At 48.3% G+C, this 16,502-nt stretch overlaps 2 protein-coding genes across 3 annotated transcripts; one reads left to right on the top strand and one right to left on the bottom strand.

The window, feature by feature from the left end:
- Window positions 1-3,050: 3,050 nt before the first annotated feature.
- Window positions 3,051-10,974, bottom strand: PLAGL2 (PLAG1 like zinc finger 2). Of its 2 annotated transcripts, none has more exons than XM_057366012.1 (4): window positions 10,801-10,974; window positions 10,226-10,335; window positions 8,402-8,778; window positions 3,051-7,600 (listed from the first exon to the last, which is right to left on the bottom strand). In XM_057366012.1, the coding sequence occupies exons 3-4, from the start codon at window positions 8,662-8,664 to the stop codon at window positions 6,379-6,381; spliced, it is 1,485 nt and encodes a 494-aa protein (XP_057221995.1). In that variant the 5' UTR covers window positions 8,665-8,778; window positions 10,226-10,335; window positions 10,801-10,974; the 3' UTR covers window positions 3,051-6,378. The 2 variants fall into 2 exon arrangements, with proteins under 2 accessions (XP_057221995.1, XP_057221996.1); XM_057366013.1 differs by having other exon boundaries at window positions 10,226-10,331.
- On the top strand, window positions 10,819-15,385 carry POFUT1 (protein O-fucosyltransferase 1). The gene is made up of 7 exons (XM_057366014.1): window positions 10,819-11,091; window positions 11,320-11,441; window positions 11,731-11,913; window positions 12,463-12,575; window positions 13,237-13,429; window positions 13,942-14,184; window positions 14,604-15,385. Exons 1-7 carry the CDS (start codon window positions 10,932-10,934, stop codon window positions 14,790-14,792), a joined length of 1,203 nt encoding a protein of 400 aa, XP_057221997.1. The 5' UTR covers window positions 10,819-10,931; the 3' UTR covers window positions 14,793-15,385.
- Window positions 15,386-16,502: the final 1,117 nt, after the last annotated feature.

The raw sequence follows: 16,502 nt of genomic DNA, 5'->3' as shown, positions 1-16,502 counted from the left end.
CTAATTCTTTGCTTCAAAGAAATAAAAAAAACTTCTGTGGCTTCGTGTAGGGAGCTGTCTCTGACCTGCCTTATGATTCTGTCTTGTCTTAAACCAACCAAAACCCCAGTTCCCCTCCACGAAGACACCCATGGCAGATCATCCAAATGCTTTTAATAAACAAATTCATTATAAAAGATGCCTTCAATTTGAACTTCATTTTGTAAGAGCTAATTTTAGTGATGAACCATACCTTTCCTAATGGCACTTAATTACAATTTAAAAACCTTGTTTACAGCYCCCAAAATACTCCATTAAAAGAGGTTATTCAGTGTGTGTAAAAGTGCTAGAAAGTTTTGTTTTTAGAAAACCAGTTGAGCTTTAACAATGGGAAGTTTCTGGCTTTGGCAGCTGTAGCTGCAGGGAGGGAGGTCAGGCACGGGGCCTGTCCAGATCCAGCACAAGAAGGGACAGTGTGAATGATAGCCCTGGGGAGGGACACTGACTTTCCCATCCCCTCCCAGGGCTAATCCCAAGTCCTTCACATTCGAATGGGATGTTTACTGGCTCCTGTGGGAGATGGCAGAGCTTCTGCTGGGAGAGGGTTCTTGGCATGGCTTGCAGCTGCAGAGGCTGCTTGGTAGCTTTTCTTCCAGCAGCAGTTTTGGAACTTGGCTGCTCCCAAGGTTCCACAGGTTCCCTTTTTGTCCTTCTTGTACCCAGGTCTCAAGAGCACATCAGCAGACACTTCTGTGTTGTCAATATCCTCATTTAAGGGAAATAGTGATACAAAGGTTACAAAGCAATCTTTCTCAAACTTGTTCCTAGATAGCAGGAATCACTAAAGTGAAAAAGCTCCACAAAGCACCAAGGCTGAGGTACTGAGTGGGGTGAGGAGACCTCAATCTCCAAAGAGGCCTCTAGCAGAAGTTCTGGGATGTGCTGGAGTGTGCAGGTTCCTGCTGCACCCTTACATGGCACCCTGAAGTGGGTTGTGCTGCTGAGGACTGTGAGCAAAGCTCATCTKTTACCTTCGAGTGCAAGACACTCACTACAGAGGGAGAGGGGCTGCAGGCAGGTCCCTGGCCTGTTCACCTGGACACTGAGCCAGCCTGGCCTGTGCCACGTGATGGAGGCTGCCCCTGACCCCCAGGCTTTGGAGCTATCCCATCCACTCAGTACATTCCATGCTAGAGCAGGTTATCTCCTTGCATAGTACTTTTCAAAACAAAGATAGTTTGTGAACAGAAGATGAGACAGAGGGTGAAGAAAGCTGTGAAAATGAGGGATGGCTGGTTTGTAACAAAACACTTAAATATTGAGGACTCTTCCCACAACTGAAGAGCTGACCTATTTATAGTAYTAAAAAAATAATTCCAAATTCCCTGTCTTTTATCTTTTGCAATGCCTTTGACTTTCCTTGTCACTGAGATCTGCTAGAGAGAAGCTCCCTCTGTGTTATGTATGCTCTATTTCCATGCTGGTATTTAGGCATTGGAGGAAAGGACCACACAGACCTTCAGCCATGAGCACAGAGCGAGGAAGGTGCTTCAGGCTCCTCCTGCAGCCCACCTGTGTACATGGAATTAGGATGTACTTCGAACAGGAAAACCCAGCTCACCTCCTGGTGTGGATTTGTGAGAAAGCAGAATGTGATTTGTTTTCTGGTCTCATTTCTGATCACCAGTTCTATTTTTGCTTGGCCTGTTCCTGTCCAGTCTGAAGCCTTTAGTGGCGAGTGGCCTGTGGGAACATGTGGAGCTGGTTCTGGGTACAGATTGCAGACTGCACTCTGGGAGAAAACCCCTTACCTGGGGCCACAAGAACGGCTGAAATGTGCAGGATTCCTAACGRATCCCAGTTATTCACCAGAAGGAAGTGATGGCTATTCCATCACTGGGAATAGCCATAGGTGAGCCTAATGCATGGATTGTGCAGCAGGGACAGCAGAACCTGAGAGGGGTCTGCTCTTACTGGGATGTGCTGGTAGAGAATTGGGAATTAGCAGCCCTCCAGGGCAGCTGGATCAGTGGTAACAGCATCTCCCTGGCAGCTTCCAGCTGCTTTCCAAGGGAGGCTCAGCATGGCTGTGGCATGTTACGGGTAAACAGACATGGAAAGGGTGAGAGGTGCCAAGGCTGGGAATTGGGGTGAAAAGAATYCGGGCTTCCCAGATCCAGCGGGATCTAAACCAAACCACCTTCTACTATGGCACAGGGATCAGGCAGGATGGGATTCACAGCTTCAGATGGAAACTCCCATCTCTGACAACTGGGAAAAATATTAAGTTATGGATAAGAAGCAAGTTGTGGATCAGTATGGAAACCTGAAGTGGGTCTATTTGAGCCATTCATCCATTTCACTCTTCAGTGGCAGAACAGCTYCAGGGCTTGGGCAGGCAATTAACTAAAAATAGGCACCCGAGGGAGAATTCCGTCAGTCTGACTAACTGGGATTAGAGGATAAGCAAGAAGGTAGGGTGATGGGAAGCACATCTTTGAAGATTTATTTGTGGAAATTTTAATTGCAGGCAGCAGAAAATGCCTCTGTGGGGTTGTTCTGTCCAGAGAGCAAAGGTGGTGTAATGGTAGAGAAAGAAAAAAGGGATTTTTCAGTGAACTGCAGGAAATCTTCCCAGCAGCTGCTATTCACCTGTCAGCAAGGAGGGAATTAAAGAACAAAGAGCTGAGCTCAACAAAAGTACTGAAATCATCAATCTACCGGAGGCGAAAAAGGGATTCCAGTTGAAGTGACACCATTTTTCAACACTGAGGCTAAAGAGCAGCAATGTTGTGAGACAGAGAACGGGGTCTGTCACAACGYGGTCTGTGGGTATTCTGTCATGTGAAATTCAGTGGAAGCAAATGCAAGATAATGTGTTGTTCCTTCCTGCAAATGGATTTTGAGTGAGCTGTAATCCCAGGGGGAAAAGGATCTTCAGCTTTTCACAGGGCTCTGGCAGTCTGAGCCTGGAAGGATGGGCAAGAGTTAACCCTCGGMTGCCAGGGAGTGGCTTGGTTTGGTGTTTATTAGTTCTTATTTCTAGGGGGACATTAAGTCCTTGGCTGAGAACCCAGGGTCTGATTTATAAGACCTGGTAAGYTGATGTCCTGTCCTTTTGCTGACTGGAGCTCTGTGGGTTTATCTTTTAGTTGACTGCACTCCTCCTATAACTCTTGGACACTTCCCAGCCCAAGCCAGTTTAAAATATTCCTTTATTTAACTAAATCCTCCTGACAAATTATGTGCTGTAGTTGCTGCTCTGGGGCTCAATCCGATGCCTGAGTCCTGGACCTGCAGTCCTGAACTTGTGGTCCAAAATGAACAAAAACCAAACCCAAATTTTTTCTGAGATTTTTTTTCCACATAAAAGCACAGTGGCTGCCACAAAGCTCTGCAMATTACACCACAGAACAGACTGCAGGCGTGCTGCAGCAGTCCCCCTCACAGCACACCAAGCTTACCCTTATCCCTTACCTCCAGTTTCATCAGCAGGAGCTTGGCTAAACTGACTTCCACTGATTTTCCTAACAGCATGGTATATATGTCCTAATGGACTGGGACTCCCAGGTGCTGTAAACTTGGATGCTCCAAGTTTTTCTTGTAACAGGTAAAAGTTGTTCACTATAATTTGTTCTGTAAATTGCACACCTGCTATTTCAAATTCAATTAGTCTCATTTGTTTTAGACTGGTAAAATACTTTCAGATTACAAACTGTTGTGGTAGAGGAACTTTGAATCCATTTTCCTGTGCAAACACCTGGAATCAGCTTGACTGCCGTCTCTGGCCACGCTGCCTTTCCTGATTTTCCTTGCATTGACAAAGGTTATTGTTCTGCKTGTTAAAGTAGCTGTGGAAAGCAAATCACACATGCAAATCATAGCAAAATGAATTCCATTTATTCTTTGACAGACTACTGGWAGGAAAAAGATGCCTGGCTCTAAGTTTAGCTACCACTGCTAAAGGAATTCCAGTGATGACATCTGTTCAGAGTACAATGCAGGCAGGAAGCAAGAAAGCTGAATGTTCTGCAGTGGGGGAAGGTGTGTGATGGCATTGCATAAATCTGATAATCCTCACTGGCAGTGAGTGATCAGTTCTGACCATTTATTTCTTAAAAAATAATCCTCTCAACTGAAGACAGGGATAAGGCTTGCATATAATTGATAACAGTGTGAAACTCTTTAATTTGCAAAGAGCAAAGCAATAGAAGACAGGCCTGAGGTATTCAATGCTGGTAAACAGACTGGCTGCAATGCCCTGTTTACCTTTGCTAGGTTAGAGAACAAGAAGGCACTCGTTGGACTTGGAAAGGCAACATTTTCCAGTGGAGAAAAGGAAAAAGTACTGCATTCAACTCGGGGAGATCATTGCCACAGGATATTGCTGAGGTAAATAAATCTTATATTACATTTTGATACAAAAGTCTTATTTGCAGCATTGCTGGCTAACCTAAAACAACCGATCTATYTTCTGGAGAATCAATGGATTGCTAAAGAGTCATTCTGGGAAGAATTACTAAGCTAAATTTAAAACAAAATTCTGGAGTAAAATGGAARCGGGACAAGCCTGTGACCAAAAGAGGCACAGCTAATGTCACACAGTGGGATCAGGGCTCAGCAGGAAGAAATCTGCATTGACTGAGGTGGATGTGCTGTGGGGAGACAAATGAGAACAGCATCTGGCTTTGCCCAAGGAGCTGAGATTACAGAGTAGAGGTAGATTTTGCATTTCCTAGATTTATGGAGAACACTATTGACAGATTTCCTGGTTTATATTGGCCTAYAATGGTTCCTCCATGCTGAGGTATGAAGATCTGCCTGTCCATAGTCATAAACATGCACCAGTGCAGAGTGAGTGACCTCCATTATGTCCCCATCTGCAGTACAAGTGCCCAGGAAAATGGGAGACAATACAGATGCTAAATGACACCAGCAGCTGGCTGCCACTTCCCAGTGTAAGCCTTCTGCCCTGGTAGGTAGACAGCACGTGGAAGAGTTTAAGGGGTGGCGCAGGGAGCAAGGGAAGCAGGACTATAAYTTCAAGAGGCAAGGTTCAAGGAGAGAACAAAAATGGCCAGTGGAACCAATTCCAAACTGAAAAGTTAGACTGCAGGCCCCAACCCTCAGCATTTGTTAAAACTATTGGTATTGGGGAAAATGCTTCAAGTACACTAACAGAGTGTACATGAAGATGGGACCAATTTTTCCTTGATTCTTGGATGTTACCACCATTGAGGTTAAAATATACCTTTGAGACTGCTTCCTGGATAAGCCAAAGAGGGTGCTGACCTCAATGAACGGCTGTGGTTAAAAAAACCCAAATCCCAGAAATTCATACTTCATTCCTCATCCCAAGGGAACCTACAGAGCAGGGCCTGCAGCCTGTTCTCACCCATGCTGGTATGCCAGTGCTTGATGTCCCGAGCTCCTCACCCAGCTCYCACGTGCTTTGGTTTCCAGATCTGTTTCTCTGGGGGAGATATTTGAAAGGGCTCTGTCCATACACCGCACACCAAGCTAAGCTGTGAGAGCTGCTCCATCCCCCTCCCTCAGGATAGTCAGTGAGAAAAGGCAGGAAGCTGCTGCCTACAGGGGCAGAGGCTGAAGTGGTCCAAAAGCAGTGTATTTCCCCATGGGGGAAGAACATGATAAGTGACAGAAATCAGTGCAACCTGACTTCGTTGTGTAAACAGTGTTCTAGCTACACCAGAGATGAACCCAGTGTATTCTGGTTCCTCCTATGTTTGCAATGGCAGAAATAGATTTGTGTTGTGTAAACAATGTTCACCATAATGAGTTAATCCTAAYGGCTCCAAAGAGGTGACGCTGAATTCACTATGTAAACGGGCTTGTTGCTTAACACTGATGTGGAGTAAGCTGTGTAGGGTGATGGGATGAGAGGTAGCAGGGAAGGACAGCCTCTTCCCCATTGGCTTCATACAGAGCGGTATCCTGACTTCTTCTCCATGTGGAGGTGTTGGCTGGGTTGCCARAATTGCAGTGTGGTAACATGAAATGGAAGCTGAACTCTTCAAAAGTTTATCCCAAGGTAAAAGAGTCTCAACTCCTTCTGAGGGGCAGTCCCTTCCCAGAGAGGAACATAGCTCCAGCATTCTCAGGGAAGGTCAGTGCTAAGCGCGGCTCCTGATTCACAGATTAAAACTTAGATAAAATATATCCAGTCTATCAGCTGAAATCTTTCTGCTGTACAGGACTGGGACTTGCACGGGATATCGGCTGTTCCAGTCTACAAGTGCTCCCTCTGAGATCAGAAACCTCCCATCTGACCCAGCTCTGCCAGAGCTTTCACACCCCCAAGGAAGGAAGAGTTGTGCGTTTTTAAGGCTCTCCACAAAAGGGTGACTGAAAGATCTGTTCTCCAGTGCTGTTTCCAGCTTATTGGAATGCCTGGTGGAACCGTGGCARCGTGGTTGTGCTCAAGCTGGAGGTGAAGACAGGGGGCAACGAATGAAGGGGCCCAAAGTTCAGTGAGGCCCCGGCTCCAGGAGACTCTTGAGGTTGATGTTGCAAAGTGGTGAGCAGTGGCTGTGCCTCCCCCTGTGAGTAGCCCATGACCAATCCCCCSGATGAGACAGGTGGATTGCAAGGAGGAAGATTTAGGGGGAGGAAGCCAAGAAGATGAGAAAAGTCCATGTTAGCAGCACAGAGAGCCTCTGAGAGGTTAGCAGGGCTCTTGGAAAGCAAAGCCTCATCCAGGGCRGGTGGCTGAGGTGAAGAAGACTGAGGATCACCAGATGAGAGAGACAGGCTGCCAGGGAAGTCTGACAAAAAGCTGTCCACCTCTACTTTGGGTAGTTTCTCAGGCAAATATGAGGTAGATCCAAGCTGATACTTTGGAGGAGGTTGYGGTGGGGAGGAGATGGGAGAAGAAGACTCCAGAGGATAGCTCATTCCCATTGGAAGAGAATTAGGAACCAAAGAATGGGGCATCCCTGAGCTTGGCATGGTTTGAAGATGTGTGCTGTACATGCCCACGGGCAGCATGCCAGGGAAGCTCTTACCACCCATCATGTCTCTGGATGCCATACACAGGACGGGACTCAGCTCTTCCTTCACTGCCACAGAGGAGCTGCAGCTGAGCAGACCCAACATGTCCACTGGCTCCGTCTTAATCTTCAGCAGTTCCTGGGAGTGGCTTTTCTTCATGTGCCTGGTCAGGTGGTCTTTCCTGCCAAACCTCTGAGCACAGTACTGGCACAAGAAGTCCTTCCGCCCCGTGTGCACCACCAAGTGTCTCCGCACGTCTTTCCGGGTGTAGAAGCGCCGATCGCAGTGGTCACACGGGTGCTTCTTTTCCTTCGCCCCACCAGAAGCACGCCTGGAATGAGCCTTGAGGTGCTCCAGCAGGATCTGGGTGCTCTCAAAGGTCTGGAGACACACCTTGCAGCTGAGGTCACCGCTGGCAGCCGCATGCATGGCCAGATGTCGCCTGAAGCCCAGTTTGGTGTTGTAGTTCTTGCCACACTCTGGACAGTGCAGGGCCTCTTTGTTGGGATCGTGGGTCTGGAGGTGGTTCCGAAGGTGATCCTTCCGGTGAAACATCTTCTCGCAGTACATGCACTGGTGAGGCTTCTGAGCAGAGTGTGTGGCCATATGCCTTAGGGGGAAAAGCAGGAAAGGTTAGACAAATGTCCAGCCCCCCAAAGGAACACACGCAGTTTTCCAAAATTTTCCTTGTGTCTTACACTTTATGCCACAAAAATCCAAGATGGCATTTTACTGCCACTAAACAAGTGGCACAGGAACACAATGCTTCAGGCAAAACCTACAGTCTGTCCCAGCAGCTGTCTCTCCTCAGCTCCTGCTCTCTGTTGACACCACCAAAGGGAAACCGCCAAAGAACACCTCCCTAGTTTGTGACACTAGGTGAAGCTTTAGTTCATCAGGAGGGCCAGGCTGTGGCCAAGTCTGCTGACAGCCACTGTGGTCTGACTTCACCTTGTATCTTATACACTCCTACACTGTGGGTCATCTGGTTTCAAGTGCTCAGTCATCAGTGTTTAATTATTTTGTGTTGTATATAAATGGGAACTCTACTTCATACTGGAGCAATGGCTGCCATGGAATTATCCCTGTGGTTAGTGGCAGGACTTCAGAATGCAAACACTATTCTTGCTTTTCATTTTGTTTTTTAATCTGTGAGCTTCACTTTCTGTTTCTATTTCTTCCTCAGTGAAATAGAAAACAGCTTGAGCTCAGGATAAAGCATTAGCTGAGGTTCTCTAGAAGGTGCTTAAAGACATGCCAAGTATGGTAATGTCTAGGACTCAACTGCTCTTCAAGGTAAAAGGGCATTTCCCCTCCTCCAGCTTCTCAGAAATTCAAGCAAAGACACACGAAAGAGGGGGTTTCCCCTCTCTCCTGGCACTGCTGGGCAGAGTTACTCACAGATACCTACCTATAGAGCTTGTACTTGGAAGCGAAGGCCTTGCCACAGTGCAGCTGGGGGCAGTTGTAGGGCCTCTGCTCTGAGTGGGAAAGTGTGTGAGTTCTCAGCTTGTCCACGTGAGGGAAGGAGGGCTCYGATAGTTCACACTGGCATTTTCCCTGACTTTCGGTCTCTTCACCTCTTGGTCTGGGGACTAATTTCCAGCCTGTCTCTTCCTCCTCCTGCTTTGCATCTTGAATCCAGTTGGGAACACTGGGAAAAAATGCCGTCATGGCAGGACTAATAGAACATGGCCATGTCAAGCAGAACTCAAGCCTGTGGGTGTCTTGCTGTGATGTTGTTCCGGTGCAGTTTTCTGTTCTGCTTTAATAGCAAAACTTCTTCATCTGCAAGCACAGAAGGCTGGTGTTAAGACACTGCATCTTTCACCCTTCACACAATGAAYATGTGAAGATGTGTGTTCCTAGACATGGGCAACTCCCATTGCCACACTGTTTTTTTGTCTTTTCCCCCTTAACCTGTAACCTGAATAAAATTATGTTAAACTTTTTCTGAATTACATTTTTGCAGCCATTAAGAACCTGTGTTACCTGCTGGATGTATTTTCTCCTGAAATATCATAGAAAGGTGTCTCCTTGTAACTCTAAATAGCTTCCTGTGTATTTTGTGGATAACTTCCCATCCCATTTTTTCATATTCTCACTTTCTCTTGGTCTCTGCTTACATGGAATTCCCTCCTAGAGATTCTCAMGGAAAGCAAGGTTCTCTGGTATTTTCTTTTCCCATCCTTTCTGCTACCAACGTGGTGTAGTGGGCAAGACCATCTCCAAAGCAAACTAATCTGAATCCCCACATGTGGGTGAAGAGGGCTGAGTAAGAAAACTCGCAATTATGGGTAACATCACACCTTTTTCGGGAAGGCAACGGATGCTGCTTCTCTTCAGGATGGGATTACTCATTGTATTTTCACTTTTCGACTCTGAGGCAGATTGTGTCTCTCTGGATTACAAAATTTTCTACAGTAATGAGCAACTTTTAGCTATTTTTTTCCCCTTTGACATTATCATCACTTAATAATAGAAGCTCAAACTGTTTCCTGTTCATCAAAATACACCTCCTGTAAGCTCTTCTGGCTTTCATGTTGACGAGGTTCTACATTAAGCACTCTTAGCAGGCTGTTCTTGAGCTGTGTGTTGGGGAAGTACAACATTTTTATGGGGTTCTACCAACAGCTCGACTGGTAAACCGTCAGCTGAAATAAAAACGATCTCTTTCGCTCAATTTGGCTGCCTGAGAAACTCTTCTTAAAATAGCATCAAACCCTCAAGCTCTTTCTCACTCCATGATTGCTTCAGAGGAGGAACTTCCTGCTGCACATCAACAAGAGTGCCAGTTGTGGGCAGGATGTGCAACTGCGAGGGAAAAAACCAACCCCAAGCAAGAAAAGTGCTTGAGGAACGTTATGGAGAGTTGAAATAACAATTACTGTGACTGCAGCATCCCCCCCCCACCACCATGGATGGTTCCCTAAGGGTGGAAAACACTGGGAAATGGGATGACTCCAAGAAAACATGTCACTGTGATGTTTGGGAATGACTGTTAAAAACAAAACTTAGTTTTGTACACTGAAACTACGTGGTCAGAGCAGAACAATAAAGAACSAGAAATGCTGAGGTGCCACTTTGGGACAAACCAGCGTGATGTGACAGTTGCTCTGATCTCTCAGGGTGCAAGAGGCATATGGGTCAGAGCAGTCAGTSTTTCTAGGTGCTAAAACCATGAAGATTTTGCCTCTCTATAAAACATGTCCCGAAAAAGATTCGTGTTCTCTACCTCTTGCTCCAGAGCTGTGCAGGCGTTCTGGGAGTCTCTGCCACTTTTGCCAGGGAGCTGTTTCTTTCCCTCTGAAAAAGCCCGGCCATCTGGGCCAATTTCAAAGCTACCTGGAAGAAGACAAGAGTTTGAATTTCGATGTCTTTAATAGYAATGTGCATAAACGATCGCATTGGAATTTTAGGGAGTTCTAAGGTGCTGTTGCAACCGCCTTGCARACGGCGGAGGTGCCGGGGCCGGGGGATCGCGAGTTGTCCGGAGAGCAACTCACGGCCACCCCCCCAGCACCTCCGCCGCTTGCCTCGGAAACCAACCGGGAGATCCCCACCCCCAGGAGCGCTCCGTGGATAATGCAACACCGACGGAGCGGGATCACACATCCCACCCCCGCCCCGCAGCGCTGAGGGGAGGGAGGCGGGCCCGGCCTACGCCCCCCCCTCCACCCCGCATCCTCCTCCTCCTCCTCACACGCCCCCCTGTCCCCTGAGGGGACCCCGCCGCCGAGGGGAGGGTACGGCCGTGCCACCGCCCCTCCCTGCGGTGCCGCCCCCCTCCCTCGCCCCCCCCGCGCTCACCCCGTTCCCCCGGGCCCCGCCAAGCGCGGCTCCGGTCCCGGCCCCGGCGGCGCCATTGCGCGGGGCCTTGTGGGAGTGACGTCACGCCTCGGTGGTGACCGCCAGAGCGGCGTGCCGCGGGGCATGACGGGATGGTGGCGCCGGGCTTTGGCCGCCGCGAAGCCGCTATGGCGGTGCCGCCGGTCCCGGTGCTGCTCGCTCTCCTCCTGCTCCTCCCGGGGATGGCGGCTGGAGGCGGCGCGGCGCCTGCCTGGGACGAGGCTGGTTACTTGCTCTACTGTCCCTGCATGGGTGAGGCTCTCCCGGTGCGGGCCCCTTGTGCATCTCCCAGTTGCATCCCCCGGTGCGACCCCCGGTGCGGTTCCCGCTGCGAACCCCGGTGCAGACCCCGGTGCGGTCCGCGGCCCATCCCGCGGGTCCATCTCCCGTCGCATCCCCCGGTGTTGCTCCCGTTGCATCCCCCGGTCCATGCCCGGTCCATCCCCGGCGCGGTCCCCGCCTGAGCCCCGTCTCTCGCAGGTCGYTTCGGTAACCAAGCCGAGCATTTCCTGGGAGCCCTGGCCTTCGCCCGCGCCCTCAACCGGACCCTGGCCGTGCCGCCCTGGATCGAGTACCGGCACCACCGCCCGCCCTACACCAACGTGAGCCGCTGCGGGTGCGGGGAGGGAGCAGGGGGCGAAGGGCAGGACTGGGACCTCTCCGGGGCTGAGCTGCGAGCCCGGGTGAGGGGACCCCGGGTGAGGGCACCCCGGGTGAGGGCACCCCGGGTGAGGGCAGCCCCGGGTAAGGGCACCCCGGGTGAGGGCACCCCGAGTAAGGGCACCCCCGGGTAAGGACACCCCGGGTGAGGGCACCCCGAGTAAGGGCACCCCCGGGTGAGGGCACCCCCGGTAAGGGCACCCCCGGCTCACGGGCTCTGTCCCCCCGCAGCTGCACGTCCCCTACTCGGAGCACTTCAGGCTGGAGCCGCTGCGGCGGTACCACCGTGTGATCAGCCTGGAGGAATTCATGGAGCATCTGGCGCCCCGGCACTGGCCGCCCGGCAGAAGAGTGGCTTACTGCTTCGAGGCTGCTGCCCAGAGAAGCGCGGACAAAAGCACRTGTCCCATGAAGGTGAGTTCCTCCTCAGGCCCGCGGGCACGGATTTATTCCACAGGGAATGACTGACTCATTCCGGTCACCATTGATTTGCAAATTTAGGAGCTGCCCATATCTGTCTTTGTGGCAATGCTTTTACCACTTGTGGAATAGCCTGCTGTGCCTTCATCGGGGTTCTTTGTTTCACAAGTGCTTGGGGATCAGGAATACAATCTGTGCAAGTAGATTTTATCACTTCAGGTTTGGCTGTGGCTGTAGCTTATCTCCTGCTCTCTGTTTCCCAGTTGTGGTAGAGTTTTCTAACTGGTGTTAAAGCAACGTCTCTTAAATACAAGAAAGCTGTGGTGTCCTTGTTTAACATAATCTTCACATCCTTCTCAGGAAAGAGTGAAATACATTAAGGAAAGTTCTCTATCTGTGGAGCTGGTGTGTCAAACAGGCTGTTGTATTCCAGCTGCTTTCCTAGTGGAATAGGCTCCTGCTTTGCACCCCAGGATCCTACTAGATCCATCTTTCAGGCTTTGTGTATGCACTCAATGAACACCTTTTTTTCCATATTTGCAGGATGGAAATCCTTTTGGTCCATTCTGGGATCAGTTCCAAGTGGATTTTGACAAGTCTGAGCTCTTCAAGGGAATTTCCTTCAGTCCTGCATACAAGGACCATTGGATCCAAAGGTAAAAAGAAGATGGAAAAGTGCTGGCAGGTCACTGTGGGCCTTTAGAGTCACTCATGAAAGCAGCAGTGACTGTGTATTGTGACTTTACATTTTGGGGGAGAGATTGAAGTGGTTAGTTAGTAATATAATTAGAAGTATTAATGCTTTTTTCATTAAATATTTGCTAAGCTTTTCCTGTGGGCATTATTTTAGCTATGAACTCTGTTAGACTGATTGACTTGTGAGCCAGTGTATTGATTACATATGTAATTAGTCTTCAAAAAGAATTTGATTCCCAATTGGTGAATATGAACTGTATTTTGCTGGTTACCTCGTGTTTTCAGAGCTACAAGTGACTTCAGTGTTATCAGTAAGTTTGGGTGAATTGCATTAGTGTGGGGTGAAAATATAACATCTTGTTGGTTGGTAGCTCTTCATTGCATGTATGAAGGTTCTTTTCTTTTTGTCTGTCAGATGAATATTCTGAGGTAAAACACAGTCCCTGAGATTCCTTTAGCCCAGATGGCAAAATAGCTAAAATTATCTAAATTTGGAGCAAAAAATGCTGCATTTTTAGGGTTTTCCTGATTTCYACTCTGATCTTTACAGCAGTCTTTGTRCAGGATGGAGCATGCAGGRTTAGGTCATGTTTCAGACTGCTGGGGTTTGGTTTTCTGTAGGTTTCCACCCACTGAGCACCCTGTCCTCGCCTTACCTGGAGCTCCAGCCCAGTTTCCTGTGTTGGAGGAGCACCGGCCCCTGCAGAAGTACATGGAATGGTCTGATGCAATGGTGAAGAAGGGAGAAGCTTATATTGAGTCTCTGCTGGTCCGGCCCTATGTTGGGATTCACTTGAGGATTGGCTCTGATTGGGTATGGCTCCAGCTGTAGGCTGGTGACTAATGGGATGGGGGCAAAGCTGCTCAAAAAGGAGYTGTGCTGGGACAGCCAGGTGATCCCTGCTGGTGTTCAGAAGCTCCCTGTGTGTTAGCAGCACCCTCGGGATTCTTTCAAGCAGGCAGAGTTGGGGGATGTGGTGGTGTTTTCTCACTCAGATGTGGTACTTTGAAAATGAAAAAATGTGGTGAGKWGGGGTTCAGCCTCTTCTCCCAGCAACAAAGGGAATTGGCCTCAAGTTGCAGTAGGGGATGTTCAAGTTGGATATTAGGGGAAAATTCTTCACTAAAAGGGTRATTGAACCCTGGCCTAGGCTACCCAGGGCAGTGGTGAAATTGTCATCCCTGGAAGTGTCCAGAACACAAGTAGATGTGGCACTTCCTGATGCAGTTTAGCTGGCWTTGGGKTTTTKTTCAAAGTTTAGACTTRATGCTCTCAGAAGTCTTCAACTTTGGTGATTCTGTGATTCTCTTTTCTTCTTCCAATAGAAAAATGCCTGCAACATGTTAAAGGACGGGACAGCCGGGCCACACTTCATGGCTTCACCACAGTGTGTGGGCTACGACCGGAATGCTGCAGTGCCTCTCACCATGGACATGTGCCTGCCAGACCTCAGAGAGATCAAACGGGCTCTCAAGCTCTGGGTGGCAAAGATTGAAGCTAAATCTGTTTATATCGCTACTGATTCCGAGCCCTACACAACGGAAATACAGCAGTTCTTCCAGGAAAAGGTGAGTCTTCCAGAAGCCTGTTCTGGCAAGAGTGCTTTGATAAAARCCTCCCTTGGATTCTGGCCCGAGGCTGTCATGGACAGCAGGCAGGCAGTTATGAAATAGGTTATTCACAGCCAAATATTGGCATCTCAAAGTGAATTTGGCTCATAGAAATAAAAATTACCTTGTAAAGCTCTTTTTTCCTGGAGGYTGAAGAGCATGATCTGGCATGGTAGTAAATATCTCCATGAAAAGAGCTTAAATTAAATCAACCTAAGTGACTTTCAGGAATCTTCTGACATTGATCTAATAATAAATGAGTTATAGGGCAGAGAAACACAACAGAAAGTTTTGTCTATTCCATTTCTAATATTATGCCAAAACAGTGGATTGTAATCATATCTGACTGGATTCATTTGCTCTTCATTTCTCTGCAGCTCAAGGTTGTCAGCTTGCAGCCAGAAGTGCCTCAGATTGATCTGTACATTCTTGGCCAGTCCGACCACTTCATCGGGAACTGCGTCTCTTCCTTCACTGCCTTTGTGAAAAGGGAGCGTGACATCCATGGGAAACCCTCCTCATTTTTTGGCATGGACCACCCACCCAGGCTGCGGGATGAGTTCTGACCAAAGGAGGAAGAGGCTCCGTGGTTCCAGGGCTCTGAGCTGGTCCTTGGTGCTGCAGTGTTCCCTGTGGGCAGAGTCGTTGCTAGGCTGTGGGAGAGCTCCCACCCTTTGATGCTTCCCACAGTCCCTTCCAGACTGTTCTGTCTGAGCTCAGACAGAAATTTTAAATCRTGTAGTTTATAGGAAACTATAAACTATATATAGTTTTTTAAGATGTAGCTTTTATAGCTCTCCATTCTCACTAATTGGTATTCACCAGCAATCATGATGAATCAGCTGCTCAGATTTCCTCCTTTCTTTCCCTGTTAATTCTTAACTCTTACCTGGAGATGTTTTGAAGCTTGTCCAAAACTGACCATAACTGATTCTTTTAAAGTGCAAAAGTGTTGTCAGGCATATCAGGTTCCCTGGAAAAGGGTGTGCAAGGTGAAGCTCAGRACTGAAAAATCCCTGGGTTTTATCCAGGACCACTGTTGTCTTATCAGACCTGTGTCACCTTAGTGCCTCCGTGTTTCTTCTGTCCATAGAAATTCCATATCCAAGTGCTGTGGGGCCCTGGATCAYTTTGGTGGTGCTGGAGGAGCRCAGTGGGACGTGRTRTRAYATGGTTGCTGCCTGTTCAGCCTCTSTGCATTGATCTGGGGCAAARTGYGTGCAGGGRCWTGGGAGGAGATCTGTCACAGCCAGTCCAGAACTGGATATTGAGGGCTTGTAGCTTTGTAGCTGTTGATGTCAGTGAGGCTTTTGGTAGGAGTGAAACCTGGATTATTAAAGTAGCTGTGATGGGGTTGGGTGTGTCATACCAGATCTATGGTAGTGGGTTTTGGTTTTGTACTTACATATAATGCCTCTGAGAGCATTACTCTTGTCTGGGGCAATTCCCAATTGAGGTAACTCTGGAAAGTTCATTGATGGGGAAGCAACAGCCCAAACCTCTTGTTTGGCCTGGTACAGTCTGATACTGATAATCCCAATGTGGTGAGTCTCAACTTGATCAATGCCTTTTGGTGCTTCTGTGACTTCATTTTCTGGTCCAAAGACTGAGTACAGAACTTCATTTTTCAAAAATGCCATTTCATTGAGTCTGTGGTACCAGAGCTGCTGGCTCCAGTGCACTGCTGCGGTTCAGACAAGGCTGTTATGAATGGTTACCTGGTCATCTCTTTYTATGGTGGTCTTTTCTTCCTTGAAACATTTCTGAGCTTTGAAGGCTCTGGGGAGCGAGCAAAAGAGGGCTAAATTAGAAGGTAACCTGAGGTGGCAGGGTGGCAAAAACTTGTCTCTTGTTTTCTCTGGGCTGGCTTCAAAAATTATTGGATTTGGGGGAAAATTGTCAGGTTTGGGACTTCTGGGAACTGGGCTTTACCAGMCTTTGAACCTCCTTGTGTCATACAGTTTACTGATTGTGGGTGATGMCCGTGGGGCTGCCTTGCCTTGCTGTGGAGCAGGGAAAGCCTTTCCCTACAGTGTTGGGAAGACAAAGTATTAAAACAAAATGTTAGGGTGGGGTGATTTTTTTTGTTTTTTTAAAAATGTATTTTTTGTACTAATAAAAACTTGATTTTGTATTCACTTATAGTCCTCTGACATTCCTTCCTCCATTGCAGGAATCTCTGGTACCAGAGCTGCAGCCTCCAGTGTACTGCTGCCATCCAAATAGATCTGGTTAAGGGGGTTTAACTCAAATATATATTTTTTTTAATGGTTATC

This window comes from Malurus melanocephalus, unplaced genomic scaffold (assembly GCF_030028575.1).
Source record: "Malurus melanocephalus ecotype Western Australia unplaced genomic scaffold, MMel_1.1 scaffold_59, whole genome shotgun sequence".
In the NCBI taxonomy this organism is placed as follows: Eukaryota; Metazoa; Chordata; class Aves; order Passeriformes; family Maluridae; genus Malurus; species Malurus melanocephalus.
This window is presented reverse-complemented; position numbering and strand designations above follow the sequence as displayed.